General features: G+C 33.3%; 2 protein-coding genes across 3 annotated transcripts; one reads left to right on the top strand and one right to left on the bottom strand.

Annotated features, from left to right (window-relative positions):
• Positions 1–1485: 1485 nt before the first annotated feature.
• LOC137834720 (uncharacterized) lies at positions 1486–12547 on the top strand. 2 transcript variants are annotated; one of them, XR_011084945.1, is made up of 12 exons: positions 1486–1673; positions 2326–2424; positions 2899–3042; positions 3706–4572; positions 5056–5143; positions 5233–5306; positions 6590–7670; positions 7965–8251; positions 10446–10552; positions 10745–10895; positions 11187–11289; positions 11375–11513. XR_011084945.1 is itself a non-coding variant. In XM_068642880.1 (12 exons), exons 1-12 carry the CDS (start codon positions 1617–1619, stop codon positions 12121–12123), a joined length of 3243 nt encoding a protein of 1080 aa, XP_068498981.1. In that variant the 5' UTR covers positions 1486–1616; the 3' UTR covers positions 12124–12547. The 2 variants fall into 2 exon arrangements, 1 of the variants encoding a protein (XP_068498981.1); XM_068642880.1 differs by lacking the exon at positions 11187–11289 and adding an exon at positions 11989–12547 and having other exon boundaries at positions 11375–11527.
• Positions 12548–15080: 2533 nt separating this feature from the next.
• On the bottom strand, positions 15081–16511 carry LOC137834719 (early nodulin-75-like). The gene is made up of 2 exons (XM_068642879.1): positions 16412–16511; positions 15081–16321 (listed from the first exon to the last, which is right to left on the bottom strand). Exons 1-2 carry the CDS (start codon positions 16488–16490, stop codon positions 15165–15167), a joined length of 1236 nt encoding a protein of 411 aa, XP_068498980.1. The 5' UTR covers positions 16491–16511; the 3' UTR covers positions 15081–15164.
• Positions 16512–16835: the final 324 nt, after the last annotated feature.

Raw genomic sequence — 16835 nt, 5'->3', positions numbered from 1 at the left:
ATACTGGTAAATAGGCTTGCATTTTTTTAAATTTGTTTAGTTTTATATTTTAGACCAATTGATGTTGTTAATTTTAAATTTAAAATTATTTTCAAGATCCTGGTAGATAGGCTTACACTTGTTACTACTAAAATCATTTCTCTTTATCACTATTTAAATTCTCAAAAAAAATATAAATATAATATAATGAATAAAGAGGTGTATTGATCTGTTTTATTTTGTTTGATCATCATTATTTTATACTATGACCATCGTTGTCATAAAAATAAAAAGTTAATAATTGAAATTTGATTCTAACTAATATAGAAAGATGATATATTATTTTTTTAACAAGCAAATTGATACATCATAATCATTTGATTTAAATTTTTTGTCGTTTCCATGTTCTTATAATAAAAATAATTTGTTCCCGTTACACTGATTCATTTTTCATAATAAATTTGTCATTTGTTTGTGTTGTCAGGATAGAGATAAGGACTGTAATTTTTTGTTTTCAAGTTCTACAGAAAACCCATTTCAAAAGTACTTATATTTTATCATGTTTAACATTGATTTGATGTATAAAAGTCACTGAAATTTGATTCAGTTGAATTCTTTACTTGTGATTAAGGTGAATAATGTACACTATTGTAAATTTAGTATTGTAAATTTATGAATATTTAAATTTTCAAAAAATATAATATAATGAATAGAGAAGTGTATCATAATCACATTTTATCTTGTACAATTTATAAATAAAAATAAAAAGTTAATAATTGAAATTTGATGATAAGTCATATATAAAGATGATATAATATTTTTTTGATAATAAGCAAATTGATACATTTTTCATAAATTAGTTTTTTCATTTATTTATATTGCAGATTGCAAATGAATTAGTTAAAAATGGAATCAGAAAAGAATGCATTAATATTATCACTCCAAATTGAATAAAAAGAGAACACTAATGGGTGTTCCAACCCTTTTACGAAAAAATATACTAAATAACTTTTCTAAGAACCCTATCATGAATGTTATCCTGCATAGATAAGCATTTGAAACATATCTGACTCTCAAGTCATATAAAATCAACTATTTGTTACCATGTTAATATAAGTATTTATACATTGGACACAATTCAAGAAAGAGAAAAACATAATTGAAATCTTGTTTAACTTTATATAAACCATATATTAAGAGCCAGTAAAATAATATTTTTATAAATTAAAAAATATAAATGTTGAGAAATTATATGATTTTTTTTTTCAAATTAAATAAAGTATTTCATCTTATGAAGAAATTAATTTGTTTTTTCTTTAAATTTTTTCATAATATGAGTTTTTATGGAAAAAAATTGTCTACAAAAACTATGTTATTACAAGTATGAAAAAAAATTCAAAAAAAAAATAGAAGTTCATATTTTTTAGTTAAACCGAAATTCATATTTAAACCAAATAAATGTTAAAAAAATAGATATTTATTTGTTCAATTTAAAATTCAAAATGTGATTTTGACTATCTTGCCCCTCTCATTCTGAATAATACCTGGTTCAAACGCGTATCATTCTGAGTAGTTGACCCGAATTCTATCTTTTGGCGCCAATTATTTTCAGTTCGTTTTTGCTTTGTCACCGAAACATGGGAGAACCTTCTTCCATGGAAACCCTAGCTTTTCGTCCTCCTCACTTCTCCGAGGTTGTTTTCTTTTCTTCGCTTTCGATCCTTTTGTTATTTTACTTGTTTGTTTTTATTTTCATTTGTATGATACGCGAGAAAAAAAAAATCGATAACTTCAAAGAGGCTGTGAAAATTTAAATCGGACTTGAAGTGCTATGTCGGAGCTAGGCTGAGAAATTTGTTTCTTCGATTTTGTGTGGTTGTTTCTTTTTCATGGGCTTTTATTTAATTTTTTTTGTTGGTAATATTAGGGATCTTGTTTTTACTTGTTGATGATGATACACTGATTTATATTATTAATTCCAAATTTCTGCAAATATGGGGTTTGGGATTCTTAGGAAATTTGTACGCGTCTGCAAATGAAGTATGGATATTTTGAAATTGTAGTTATAGTTTGCAATTGGTGCTCACTGCAGTAATTGTGGATTGGGAGGTCTTTCCATTCACATCGTGGTTGCAATTGTAGCTGCATTAGCCACATTTGCTGAAAAACTGATCATAGTGATTATAATTGTTGTGTGTGTATGTGTATGTATTTATGTGTGTTCATCCTACTAACCGATTTTGGTCTTTGTTTACGGTGTTGCATGTAAGATAGGTTCTATGATTATTATGCTTTATATATATATATATTCAATTTGTAATTTTGTGGCAAATGAACATATTGCAGGAAGTAGCTTGGCTTCCATGCTGGTTGCAGAGTCTTGGAACAAATGGGTCTATTGAATTTGTTAAGGAATCTCAGGCCCCTTCATACCAAGAAGCAAAGGTTGGAATTTCTCGTTCTGAGATTATCCTTTTTTTTTCATTTTCTTTTTGTGTGGGTACAATTGCTATTGTAATCAAGTACTCTTCACAGATGTTCAATATGTACCGATCGCAAAATGAATATCACAAGATACATCATGATACCATTCAACCAGTTGCTTCATTTAAACCAGTTGAAGATCAAATCATAGAAATAAAAGTTTCTAACATCTAGTATATGAATGATTGATGATTGGTTCTGTATGTATAAGTTCTAGTGATGCCTTAGTAAATAGTCCATCTTTACATGGATAGTGGATAGTTAGCTGTACAAAGCTATTTTTTTTGTTTAAAATTTTAAAGTCACAAATACTGTTTTATATTTAATTCAATTTCCCCTCACTTTATCAATGTTTGTTCTTCAATTTGAAAGTTTATGGGAATGTTAGATTGGTCAATTTTGTTGTTGATGCATTCTCTTCTTTGGAATGAACAGGATCCAGGACCTTCTCAAGAAACTGGTAACGCTGGAGAAGATTTCAATGCAATATCAAGGGAAGAAGGTCGATATAGAAGTTGTCATTTATTCTTATCTGGAGATGATAGTTCACCTATTAGTGTTGCTTCGTCTCCTGAAAATGTGAGTTTATTTTTCTTTTTAATCGATCAAATTTTAAAGAATGGTGCATCTATTACATTGGGTTTCCTTCTAAATACTACAAACAACAAACTAACTCAACACGTCAATTGTCCTTTACATGTTTTGTAACACCACGTATATAACATCACAACAGTTACATACATCCATAACTTCGTAAAGACATATAGATACCACTCAGATAATAATAATTTAGATCCATCCTAAAGAGTGAGAACATATTTATCTGTTTATTCCCCTCAATTCTTATTTGCCAAAACATCTTTGTGTTTTGTTTACTTATATACTACAGAAATTTCAGCTAGTTTTCAAATATTTTTCTTCTGGCGGTTAAACTGACTCAGTGACAAATTGTTGTCCATTAATTTGTCACTTATAAATTGTAGCAGCAAGCATGGACTCAGAAGTTTGAAGGAACTGGCAAAGAACTACTTTTAGATGATCAGTCCTTTGCTTATAGTCCATTTCTCTCAGTTAATTAGATGTCACTGTTTTCAACAATATACACTAGCACACTTATGTGCTAAAATCTATTCTTGTGAAACGTGTCTGTAAATTTTATTTCTCACCTACTTGAGAAATTACTTAAACTGTTAATTCTATTAAGACTAAGTTCCTTGATGTATTCATATTTCATTGAAGCAGGTGTTTCACTTTAGTTTGCGTCTTTCTTCAGATATTGGTTCAGTCTTTTGCCCGACCCAAGATTTGAATGAATCTCAAGATGTAGTTGCACCAAGTACTGTTTTGTCATTGCAACCTATTCAACCTTCTATTGATTTTAGAGAAAACTTGCATTCGATTATGGATCCTCTTACCAGTGAATCAGATTTGCCAGCTGCTTTCATCCCTGAAATTGTGGAAAAGGATGCTTCAAAATCTCTCATTGATACAACTGATTCTGTTAAAGGTGTTGATGTCAGTAATGCAGTTGAACTTTCTATTGCGGCATCTGAGGCATTGGTCATACATGATTTAGTGAAGTTGGACTCAGTTTTAGAAACAATACGTACAGAAGCTGTTCTTGAAGTTGCACTTCATGTGAAGCAGGCACGTCTTGATGGGTTGGAAGTTGACTTCCAATCCTCAAATGAGGAATCTGACTACTGTGATTCTCTTTCTGATTTGAATGATTTCATTATGGAAGATGCCTATGAAGATATAGGGCTACCTATTGATGTTCCTGTTGAGAATATTCTTTGCAGTTCAACTATATTTGAAGCAAAAGGTGTCTCCAATGTTGAAAAGGATAGTGGATGCAATGACAAAAATAGTGATATCGAGCATACTTCTCAGTTTCACAATTTTGATGATAAATCTAAACAAAAGCAATTAGATGTTAACGCGGAGAAGGAAATGCCGCAAAATACATACTCACCACATCATTCTTTACGTTGTGAGGAGATGCATTCTGATGATCCTGCTTTGGGTGAAAACACTCTCAAACCTTTTGAAAATAGTCCTCCTATTTTTAATCAATGCAATAGTACTGATGTCTTGGCCCCCAACCAGGTAAAGTATCTTCTTTTCCTTTCACTTTCAATCCATCTGTCTACAAAACATTCAAAATTTAGCTTCTCTTGAACCAACTATCACAAAAGCTTAGGCTATTACGTGAAGGAATATTGTTGTCTTTTACTTTATATCTTTACCATACCCCCTCATGAAAGAGTTCTTTGGGCTTTAAGCGTGCATAGTTCCACCAACCTTACATTGAAATTTAACATCTTATTGGGTGCTTGGTTGTTGGTAGTAACTGAAAGACTACTTGGTTGTAGAAGCCACTATATCAACCATATCAAAGCTTAAGGGTGATGGTGAAGATACGAGTGGTTTTTATTGAAAAGAATGATTTAATGAATAAGAGAAAAAATAAGAGTCTCACTTTTGGGTATTGTTTGTCTCAGTTGTTTCTGGGCAGCATTATGTTTCCACTCCACTATTAAATGATTTTTCTATAAAGTCATTGATGCTACATTGATTTCCATTTTCCAGACAGTTGGGTTGACTATGGTTGACTTTACTTCTATCAAGCCACCAAACAGTGTCAATTCGTCACTTGTTGAGAATTCTGGAAATTTCAGTGAGTTTTAATATCTTACTCATCATTTTCATCTGCTTTCTTTATCAAGTATTTAAAGCTTATCTATTTTCCTTTGTTAAACGTTTCAGACAAGGAGAAATGGACAACATATCGAGCTCCAGAAAGATTTAGAAGTCGCTGGTTAGGGGGGTGGACATTTAAGGTGTGGTGCTTCTTCTCTTTCCTTCACCTACCATTTCTTTTAGTCAAACAAATTGTCATTTTCTTTTGATTTTCTAGTTGGCACAAGTGTCTTGAGTTTAGACTGACCCTCAAATTCATCTTCGAGTCTTGTTGAAATTAAAGGGCTATTGTCTATTTTAGAGAAGAGGGAAGGTCTGATGCGAGGATATCACTTCTACATGTTTCCTAATTTCCTTTAGACTTTATAATTATTAATGTAGTTCATGTAGCACGTTTTAATGTCTGTATGATTTGATTACGATTAGCATTTATTGGGAATATTTTTGTTGTCAATATAAACATGTGTGTGTGGTCGACATTTGACACACACACACACCAAACCTAATAATAATAATACTTTGTTCTTTTGTATTTAACAGCTCATAGTATGATGTGAAGAAACAAGTAACATTGTAGTAAAGTTGAGGTTATTGTAATCTTTATGGCAATTTATTGCTGCAACCACCTGACAAAACCAATATATTCATAATAACTGAAGTCTATTGTTGATATATTAATGATTCTAAATATGATGAGTCTTATAACTGTTTCTTTAGAAAAAGCTCACTGTTAATTTCTTTTCAGAGAAGAAGTATGATAGACAAGTACTCTTTATATTGAGATTTTACTTTGCCTAAAATCATCAAGTTGGGTGGCACAGTTTTTTATTCTGAGATATTTTGCTAATTATTAGGGATAGTAGATATCTGATGGAAAAGAGAGATTGTTCATACAATTTCGATGTTTGAATGGAACATTCTGCAAGTTCTTGCTGAACAGTAGGGTTTGGCTAGCTATCTATTCATAGCTGTTGGTTGCATTCCCCCTTCAAGAATGTGTCAGCACTTTATTGTTGCCATCATTGTACAGATGCTATTTAACGAACACTTGTCTGATGGAACAAAAAGAATCTAAGCATACCTGATTTTCTACATATTTTGATTTTCATTCATGTTGATGGCATAGAAACCACTGTTTCCATATCAGTTGCTTGTTTGGTTGTGTGGAATTCTAAATTGTCATCAATGGAAGGGGAACTTCTGTTATGATTGGAGGCAAATTTCCTCCAGATTATATTCTTTCTTTTACTAAGTGTCTGCCCTTTTGTTCCTTTTTTACTTCTGTACATATCCCTACAATTTATGTTCATTTAAAAATTTGCATTCCTTTCCTCGGATTATTTATATTGTATTTATTTATATTCATTCATGGATTTAGGCATCTTATTTTTCATGTATTTTTACTCTGTTTCCCTTTTGGAAGGAATTAGATTCATCTTCATTGAATCGAAACAATGCAGAATGGATTCCGAATTTTCTTGTTAGAGAGACAAGCTTTCTTACAGAATCCGTAGATATTGTTCCAGATGAGAATTCTTGTGTGCTGAAACATGATCCCAACTGTGCCATTGGTTCTCAGCTTAGTATGCCTTCTGAAGACTCACACAAGAAACCTAATGAGAGCATATTGCAGTCTCAAGATGTGACCAAATGTTCTAGTCCATCATTGACTGATCCTCTCTGTTCGTTTGTTCCGTGTAGCCTTTCCTTAGAGCATGCTAATTACAATGCTCATATTGACAAAAAAAGTGATTCTGAGGATTTTGTTCCATCCGTCTCTGAATTTGAGGTGGAGAAATTTCAAAGGATCTTGGAAAAGAATGCTAATTTTGACCGTAGTGATGAGAGAATTATGATTGTGCTAGATGATAAAGATCTTCCAATCACTGAAGCAAGGATGGATGAACAGGTCACTCGGAAGTTAACAAGGGTTGAACATATTGCTCTTAAGACTTATAGCACAATTTTACCAAACCAAGATCTCAACCTAAACTATAATTTGACAGAACTTCCAATTGACCTGAGTATGGATAGCGCAACATCTTTGGGCACGAAGATTTCAGGGAGCCTATCTGCTTCAGAGCATGCAGGTGGAAACAAAAATGAAGAAGATAATCAGCATTCGGTTGATCATAAGTCAATTATTGAAATAACAAATGACAAATGTGGTAATGAGTTAAAAACAGCTGATGAAAATGGCATTTCAGCAGAACCAACACAAGATACGAAATCACCTCTTATTCTAAACCATCGGATACGCCAGCGCTTGCTGGGCCCTATGAATGTTGCAAATGATGTCACAGAGAAAATTATTAAGCAGCATGTAGTGCCAGAAACTGTCGTTCAAAGTCAACAGAACAATAATCTTAATAAACTGCAGTTTGAGAGCAATAAATTCCACAGTGGACATGTTAGAGCCAGAAAGAAAGTACATTTCTCAGAAAAAGTGGAGGAGCTTCATCCAAAAAGGAAATTATCAAAGTTAGAATCCTCACATAAAAGATGTAAGTCTTTTGTTCAGTTTGTCTAATTGCTAAGAGCCCAATTAACTATCCCATAATCTTAATCTGTTAGGTGAAAACATATATGAATGGTTTATATTTCATGGCTAGCATGTTCCCTCATCCACGAGTTCTTTGGGAGATCACTTGGTCATAAGGACTCTAATATGATATCATGAACCAACTATCCCATAAATCTCAGTTGTTAAAACACGTGAATGGTTTTATATTACATCTCTATTCTCTAGTAGGAATGTATCTTTCGGTGGGGTTTTACTTACTTTTTTCTAAATGTAGGTTCTTCTGTCAGAGCAAAAAGGCAGCGAGTTTCAAAGTCATTGACCAATTCTGTGCCAAGTATGAAACATTCCTCGACAAATTATTGCAGAAACAAAGTGAATGAATTTATATTCCAAGGTGTAGAGTTCCTTCTAACCGGATTATCTTGTGAGAAGGAAAGGGACATGGAAGCACTAATAAGGAGTTCTGGTGGAGTGGTTCTTTATGATATTCCCTCTCAAAATTCTGGGGACAAGAGACATTCAACTTTATCTCATTTACCCATTGTTCTATGTATGAGAAAGGTTTGTTTATAATGATCAATATAATCTGTCACAACTGTGCTGCTCATTATGTATTTAGGAAGCTTTGTATTTTATCCTTGCTATAATTTTATTCTTTATTACAAGTGTATCTTGCTATTAGTACTAGGATTATGTATTTAAGAACAATTCCACAATTCCACGGATTTGTTTCCTTAGAATTAGCTCCATCTTTTCTAAAATAACCAGTAGACTTGTGTATTTATAGGTCCAATAACCCCTTTGTTGAAATATAGAAGAAATATATATTATTTTTTCTAAATTTGAGATGGTATCAAAACTCCTTCTACCCTAAAAAAACGCAGCCTTCTTCATTCCTGCACCACCTTGAAGCAGGTTACAACCTCCATTGTTGCTTGCTCCTCTCTGATCCCTATTGCAACCTTTGTTGCTACATGATCCTCCTATATGGTTGAGTTCGTGAATTTTGGAATGGAAATTGGGGATAGATCCCAGACTGTTGCAGAATGTCCATTCTGCTTATAAATTAAATGAAAAATTATCTCAAATGGTCTCCACTCATTAAGACCATTCCAAAAGGAAAAGGCAAGGTCAGTCACTTGACTGATAATATACTTAATAAAAATAATGTCAAGTTCAAATCCTGGAATGAAGAAGATTCCAATGATCATGAAATGACTGTGAAATTCAACGGTTCTAAAGATCAGTGATACCTGCATGTTCCTTAGATTTGTAAAGGAAATTTGGGAGGCAGTAGAACAAACCTATTCTAAGGCCAAGGATGCTACCCAAATTTATGATGTAAAGGTGAAAACTGTGGCTATGGATGGAGTTATAGAATTAGTTATAGTATTAGTTATAGAATATGCCAATCAACTTAAGTTCCTATGGATGGAGTTATAAAAGCAAAGTATTAAAAGGACTCAACAATCCTAAAAGAGTATATTGAACAAGATAGAGTCTATGACTTTTTGGTAGGATTGAATCTTGAAAATGCTCATGTTCGAGTCCAAATTTTGGGAAAAGAGAAGGTTCTAAGGATTAATGATGTGGTAGCCATTATCCGGAGTGAAGAAAGCAGGAGAGGACTGATGCTGAGACTCCAACTACTGAAAACTCAGCAATGATAGATGAAGGAGGAACAACAATGATTTCTAACCAAAGAAAAAGCGGGGTTCCAAATATGGAGAAATAATTTGAGGAGGTTTGGTGCACCTATTGCAACAACCGAGAGTGGGAGATGTAGAAAACCCTTAAGCTGAGAATGGGGGCAGAAAGGAGGCAACAACCGAGAATGGGGGCAAAAAGGAGGCCAAAACAGAGAATGAGAGCATAAAGGAGGCCCTAAAAGAAGGGGAGGGCAAGCACACATTGTTAATAGACTAGGTGGAGAACGTGTCTCTGTCCACCTGAATCATGAAGAAATAAAGGTAAGATTCTTCCTTAGTAAATTGGTGGACTGATGAGACCATTGAAGGTTATAAGGCAAGGTTAGTGGCCAAAGGATCCACTCAAACCTATGGAGTGGATTATCTGGAGACATTTGCCCTGGTTGCTAAGATGAACACGGTCAAAGTGATATTGTCACTCACTAGTAGCAAATCATGATTGGGATTTGCAACATTCCTACATAGAGACTTTGATGAAGAAATATACATGGAGTTGCCCCACGCTATGAAGGATAGGTTGCTACTGGAATGTTTGCAACATGATAGAACTAAACATATTAAGGTGGACAAACTAGACAATGGCTTGATTTGCACCCATATATGTTCACTCAAAATCAACTTGCAGACATACTCACCAAAGGGTTATACTGCATTAACTTTAACAGAATTATATCCAAGTTGGGAATGGAAAACACGTACTCATTAGCTTATTTTAGGAAGTTTTTTTATTTTAGTCATGTTACAGTTTTATTCTTTATTACATGTGTATCTTGCTATTAATACTAGGATTATGTATTTAAAAACAATCCCATATTTACATGGATTTGTTTCCTTAGAATTAGCTCTCTATATTTCCTAAAATAACCAGCATACTCACATTTATTTATAGGTCCAATAGCCTCCTTATTGGAGTATAGAAGAAATATATTATTCTTTTTAAATTTGAGATTATCTTTAGTCTTGTACAACATTAATTATTATGTTTTTGTCATATAATGATTGCATTGTTTACCTGAATATGATGGAGTCTTTGTTGTTTGTCTCAGCTGCAAACCACCAAATTCTTATATGGTTGTGCTGTTGGTGCTTCAATACTGAAAGTTGATTGGCTTATTGATTGCGTTGCATCTGGAACTATTTTGAAACCTGAAAAGTAAGTTGTATCATCACCGAGTAATTGACTTTGTGCTTCTCTTAAATTTTATGTACCTTGTTATGGGATCAGTTGTCATTATTAATCTATGCTGATGTTATCGAATCAGTAATGGGTGTCCTGGCTGGTCTAGACAGTCCAAGATCTTCAAATCCTCTCCATTGTTTAATGATTTTGGTTTCATTTTATTAGATACATGATTCTTCCAAATCGAAATGACATGAAGTGGTCCAGTATTGGGACGGCAATTCATCAAAGAAACCGGAAACATATTTTTGAAAGAGTACGGATTCTGCTTCATGGGAAGCCTAGTTTCTGCACCAAATTGGCATGCATAATCAAGGTAAGATCCTTCTTTTACCTTTTTCTTTTTCTTCAATTATCTTAAGTTGCCCCTTGACATGTCCTATTTTTATGGTGTAAAATTTCCACTTTTTACTAATTTTTATTTGTGTTCATGTTGTATTTTATTATAAAAAGAAGTGAGTTTTTCTTTTGATTCAGTTGACTGCAACTTTAGTTTTAATGGTTGTTTCTAAAACTAATAGGTAGCTTTTTGTTAATTTACATATATTTGATGACTTTCAAACGTAATGAAATCTGATGTAACTGATATATCTTCTGTGCATTCAAGAATTCCTACAAATATCAACGCCATACATGTCTAATCTGAAGCTATCCAAATTTACTACTTTAATGTAACAATGAAGGTGTAACAGTGCAATGTACGTCTGTAGGTAACTGATACAGATTATAATAATAGTCCTTTGATGCAATATCTCAACATTTTTAAAAATGTTCATGCCTATGTTCGTTTTGCAGCATGGAGGTGGACATGTGTTCAAAACTCTTCAAGGGTTAGTACGGACCATTGATGAGGAAAGGACTTTGGTTGCAGCTATTGTAATTGAAGATAAAGCTGCAATATCACGTCACCTGAAGCATTGTGCCAAAGAGCGGAATATTCCAATGATGGTGAGTGGTAATTCCGTATTTCAGATTTGAACATTATTTACGGTGCTCTATTTTGTAAAATGAAGTTGCTGGTTGTGTCAACATGCTCAAGAATTTTGCCATTTTTTATCTCTCTATATATAGTGATCACATGACCTCTTATAAAAGTTAAATGACAATGTTTTAATCTTATCCTTCAATGATTTTTTATGGTTTAAGATATAATAATAATCACATAACCAATTAAAAAGTACATTACTTTAATTTAATTTTAATAATCGATATGTGGTTTAGATTTCCTCTTCTCACCCTCGTACAAACCCTCACATACATGGTTTGTCATGTGAAAATTCTTGACATTTCAATCTTTCTTGGATTTTTATGATTAATCCCTCTTACTTATCATGTTCTATTTTATATAGTTGATGTATATTTCTGTTAGGTGTGAGTGTTTCTGAATTTTCTGTTGACTTCTAATGCAGCCGTTTAGCTGGATCATTAAGAGCTTATATTCTGGAAAGTTACTTCCTTTCACCGAAGAAAAGACCATGCATCCTTTGCCATTTGTTAAAGTCTCTGAACTTCCTAGTTCTTCAGATATGAGTCAAGAAATATAATTTTTTTTTCTTTCAGCAACTATATATTAACCCGTCCATGGTGACCAGGGCAGATATTTATGAAGATTTACGGAAGGGCTAGCACAATGGCGGATTCAGAAATTTGAAAGGAAACAAAATTAATGTATATTAATTTGTGGCAATATATATATATATATATTTATATTATTGTATTGATGTTTTGAAGTCAATCTGTAAATATACATATGCATTGTATTATTGATTTTTTCAAATTTTGTGAGGTAAGCTTCCCTGATTTCATGCCATGGTTTAATGGGAGTACGTCGAATAAATGGTAAATTATAGCATGGGCAAGTTAATCAGGGTTGGGCGTCTTGTTAACCATTCTCTGCCTTTACATTTTACGTTTCTGTATCAGTATGGTAATATAGATGAGTATATCATTTATATCTTTTTCTCTCTTCATGCCTTCTACACATTCTCTTTTCGTGTCTTTCACTCATTCTAGCCAGTTTTTTTACTCATGATTTTGCCTCCTTCCTCTTCTTCTGTTGTTATTCTCTCCTCTTTCTTCACAATGACCTGTGTTCACCAATTTACAACTCCCATAAGCCTCAAACTTGATGAAGATAATTTCATTATTTGGTGTCATCGGGTTCTTGTCACTAACACTGGCCTTAAACTCTTGAAGTTTTTTTTTAGGAAATCAAATTCTTTCTTAGTCTCATTCACCTCCTTTTAGGCTTTGTTTGGATTGGGGAGTGGAAAGTTGAGGGTGTGGGAGAGTGAGAGTGTGAGAAGAAAGTGTGAAAAAAGTGAGTGTCTTTAAGGTATGTTAGAGTGGATGTGTGAAGAAAATTTATTGAGATACATGACTGATGTGATGGTGGTAAGAGTATTTTAAATTATTTTTTAATAGTATAAATTGTAAGATTACAAATTTATCCTTATATATAAAAAAAGAATAAATAATTATTAATTTTGTGCATATTTTAGTTAATTAAAATAATTTAAAGTTTCATTTATAAATAAAAAAATGTAAAATTCAAAGAAATAATTAAATATAATTTTAAATGTAAGTATAATTTTATTATTTTTCATTTTATTAATTTAAATTAATTTTGTTACTTAAGTTAATTTATTTAGATAATTTTAATATTATTTATGATTCTTTAAATTATGTTATGTTATATATATACAATTCTTATTAATAATAATTTCCATTATTAATATTATTGTATGAGAAAGTAAGGGTATCATGGTCTTTTCATCTCATTTCACTCTCCTTATTATGAGAGGATCCTAAATACCCTCAACTTTCCATTCATTCTCACCCTCAACCTCCCCCTCTCATAGAAGTAAACAAGGGTGACACCCATTCACCCTCACCCTCAACCTCCATCACCCCCAAAAGCAAACACACACTTAGTCTCAACCTTTAGATATTTTTTAACAACAAAATCAACTTATCATAGCTTGACTTCATGTTTCAATGACAACACAAATTCTTACAAAAGTTGTGGATTTAGATACTTTAGCGCAAATTTTGAAATGTCTTAAAGATCGATATGCATTTCATACTCATGCTAAAATTCAAAAGATGAAGTTGTTGCTAAAGACTCCCAAGAATTACAAAATGATTTATGCCTATCCTCATGATATTGAGAAGACCGTCAACATGCTTGCTGCAATTGGTGCCCCATTGACTACGAAAGATCACAGTGAGAGTATTCTTGAAAGGTATAAGAAGATTACAATGTGTTTATTGTTGTTGTCACATCCCGAACTGATCTTTACTCTATTAATGAAATCAAATCTCTCCTACTTGTCTAAGAAAAACGTTTTCAGAGATGTAAACTTTATAACCCAACCTTGTTTCAAGCTAATGCTACTTTTGCTCGATGTCAGTATGATCAAACCACACATTTTCGTTTCTCTTTCAATCAATACTCCTGTGGTGCTCGTTTTGCTTAGCCTTTATTGTTTTACCTTTTTTTCAATTTGAGTGTTTTTCTCTTAGTTTTATCCATGTTATTTTTCTTTTATAGGATGTGCATTTGAAAATTATTTTTCTTGATTTAAAACCAATTTAAAACAAAAAAATTGAGAGCAACTACACTTTGAGTGACCATTCTTCTTAAAAACTAACCAAAATCTTTCTTTATTTTAGTTTTGTTTTCTAATAAATTTGTCTTGGAAAATGGTTAGACATAATACATCACCAAACATTTATGATATATATGCCAAAATGGATTAACTTAATAAACAACTTGTATAACTCAACAACTTTACAAAAACATGAAGCAAGGAATGCGAGATCTCCTTCCTATTAAAGTGAGCCAATGATTAGATTATTTTCTGATGTATATTGAAAAGCAATATGAAAAATCCTAATTTTTTTATCATAATAATCCTAAATTGTATTTTGACGAGAAATCCAAAGTAAACTAAAATTTTAATGTGTATAATTTATTATTTTACAAAAATGGATTTTTTTTTAATTTTGAACAATATGCTTTATTATTATGAAAACAAATGAAAAAAATATAATAAATGGTAAACATTTCACCATTGCTACAAGTCAATTTGGTCAAATATACTCGTGTATATTTAAAAGAACAATGTTACTTAATTATCTCTGTCTAGTTTTTTGTATTTTTTTGTTTTTTAAATAGTTATCGCAACATTAAACTCCTTTTCATTTGAAAATTAAAATTAAACGAATTAGATGGTGCTTGTACGAGTTTTTTTTAAATAATTAATAAGTATTCATCGTAAATTAAAATTAATTTATAAATAAGTTAGAAGTAAAAAATATAAGTTTTGAGAAAATTATATTTTTGTGTGGAAATGAACTTAAATTAAATTAAATTTATATAAATCCAATTTTATTATTTCCTTTGTTCAATCAAAAGTTCTTGGTTGAAACTTACATCTGTCAATCATTCCAATCCAATAAAAATGATAAGCTGTGATATAATATAGGAACACAGAGAGACATGAAACATTTATATTTTATTAAGAACTAAGAATACATATGAAAAAGAAGTTGATGAATTGCATCCGAAGAAGGAGATGACTCAGTTTGAGTATGGTGGTACTGGTGGATTTGCTTGGTGTGGTGGTGGTGATGCTTGGTGTGGTGGTGGTCCTTGGGGTGGTGCTTGGTGTGGTGGTGGTGCTTGGGGTGGTGAGTGGTGTGGTGGTGGTGTTTGGTGTGGTGGGGGGTAGTTTGGTGATGGTGTTTGGTGTGGTGATGGTGTTTGGGGTGGTGGTGGGTGGTGTGGTGATGGTGTTTGGGGTGGTGGGTGGTGTGGTGATGGTGCTTGGGGTGGTGGTGGGTGGTGTGGTGATGGTGCTTGGGGTGGTGGTGGGTGGTGTGGTGATGGTGCTTGGGGTGGTGGTGGGTGGTGTGGTGATGGTGTTTGGGGTGGTGGTGGTGTTTGGGGTGGTGGTGGGTGGTGTGGTGATGGTGCTTGGTGTGGTGGTGGGTGGTGTGGTGATGGTGAGTGGTGTGGTGATGAGTGGTGTGAGTGGTGTGAGTGGTGTGGGTGGTGTGGTGCTGGGTGGTGTGGTGATGGGTGGTGTGGTGATGGTGATGGTGCTTGATGTGGTGGTGGATGGTGTGGTGATGGTACTTGGTGTGGTGGTGGGTGGTGTGGTGATGGTGCTTGGGGTGGTGGTGGGTGGTGTGGTGATGGTGTTTGGGGTGGTGGTGGGTGGTGTGGTGATGGTGCTTGGTGTGGTGGTGGGTGGTGTGGTGATGGTGAGTGGTGTGGTGATGAGTGGTGTGAGTGGTGTGGTGCTGGGTGGTGTGGTGATGGGTGGTGTGGTGATGGTGATGGTGCTTGATGTGGTGGTGGATGGTGTGGTGATGGTACTTGGTGTGGTGGTGGGTGGTGTGGTGATGGTGCTTGGTGTGGTGGTGGATGGTGTGGTGGTACTTGGTGTGGTGATGGTGCTTGGTGTGGTGGTACTTGGTGTGGTGGTGGATGAGGTGGTGATGGTGCTTGGTGAGGTGGTTGATGGTGGTGTGGGGGTGGTGCTTGGTGTGGTGGGTGTGGTTGGAGAGTAAGAGTGTGGGTTGAAGTTAGATGAGGACACTGACAAACATGATCAATGCAGACAGAAGCACAACCACAGTTAGGATTATGGCACCCAACTTTGCAATCTTTATCGCTATCACATGGCCATCGATAAATGGGTCCTCTTGCTTCTGTCTTCACCATGCACAAATCTGCATCACAACCATCTAATTAATCAACAATGCCAACACAAATTTCATATAAAATATTAACTATAAAGAGACAAAGAGAGTGAAATGAACCTAAAGTGATGATGAAAAGGGCTAACAAGAATGTCACATTCACAATGGAATATCTTGAAGACCCCATCTTCTTCTTCATAGAACATGTTCTTCCATCACAACTATTCATCCATATATATACCCAAATGGTGGAAGCACTTTCACCAAAAGACAAAAGAAATAAATAATATTTATTAATTAGTAATTGATTAAACTCATGCATTAAATGTATTATTATTATGATAATTATGAGTTTTTTTTTTAAGTCTTGACTGTATCCCTTCTATTATTGAGAAAATCATTCAAAAAGAAATATTTTTTATCGATAAAAAATAATTAGTTAGTATATTAACTAAATTAGATAGTATTTTATACATCAAGTATATAATTTAGTTTCCATTATTAATAAAAAAAATTAAATTAATTTTTAAATTGATATCTAATT

This window comes from Phaseolus vulgaris, chromosome 5 (assembly GCF_000499845.2).
Source record: "Phaseolus vulgaris cultivar G19833 chromosome 5, P. vulgaris v2.0, whole genome shotgun sequence".
In the NCBI taxonomy this organism is placed as follows: Eukaryota; Viridiplantae; Streptophyta; class Magnoliopsida; order Fabales; family Fabaceae; genus Phaseolus; species Phaseolus vulgaris.
Note: the sequence above shows the minus strand (reverse complement) of the source record. Positions and strands in the feature narration are given on the sequence as shown.

What these genes read in the sequence shown, in the direction of transcription:
- LOC137834720 (XM_068642880.1), top strand. Translation starts at nt 1,617, where the DNA reads ATGGGAGAACCTTCTTCCATGGAAACCCTAGCTTTTCGTCCTCCTCAC. An exon ending in GTCCTCCTCACTTCTCCGAG is followed by an intron (nt 1,674 to 2,325) that starts GTTGTTTTCTTT and finishes AACATATTGCAG; the next exon opens with GAAGTAGCTTGGCTTCCATG. An exon ending in TTGTTCTATGTATGAGAAAG is followed by an intron (nt 8,252 to 10,445) that starts GTTTGTTTATAA and finishes TGTTTGTCTCAG; the next exon opens with CTGCAAACCACCAAATTCTT.
- LOC137834719 (XM_068642879.1), bottom strand. Translation starts at nt 16,490, where the DNA reads ATGAAGAAGAAGATGGGGTCTTCAAGATATTCCATTGTGAATGTGACA. An exon ending in CCTTTTCATCATCACTTTAG is followed by an intron (nt 16,322 to 16,411) that starts GTTCATTTCACT and finishes GTTGTGATGCAG; the next exon opens with ATTTGTGCATGGTGAAGACA.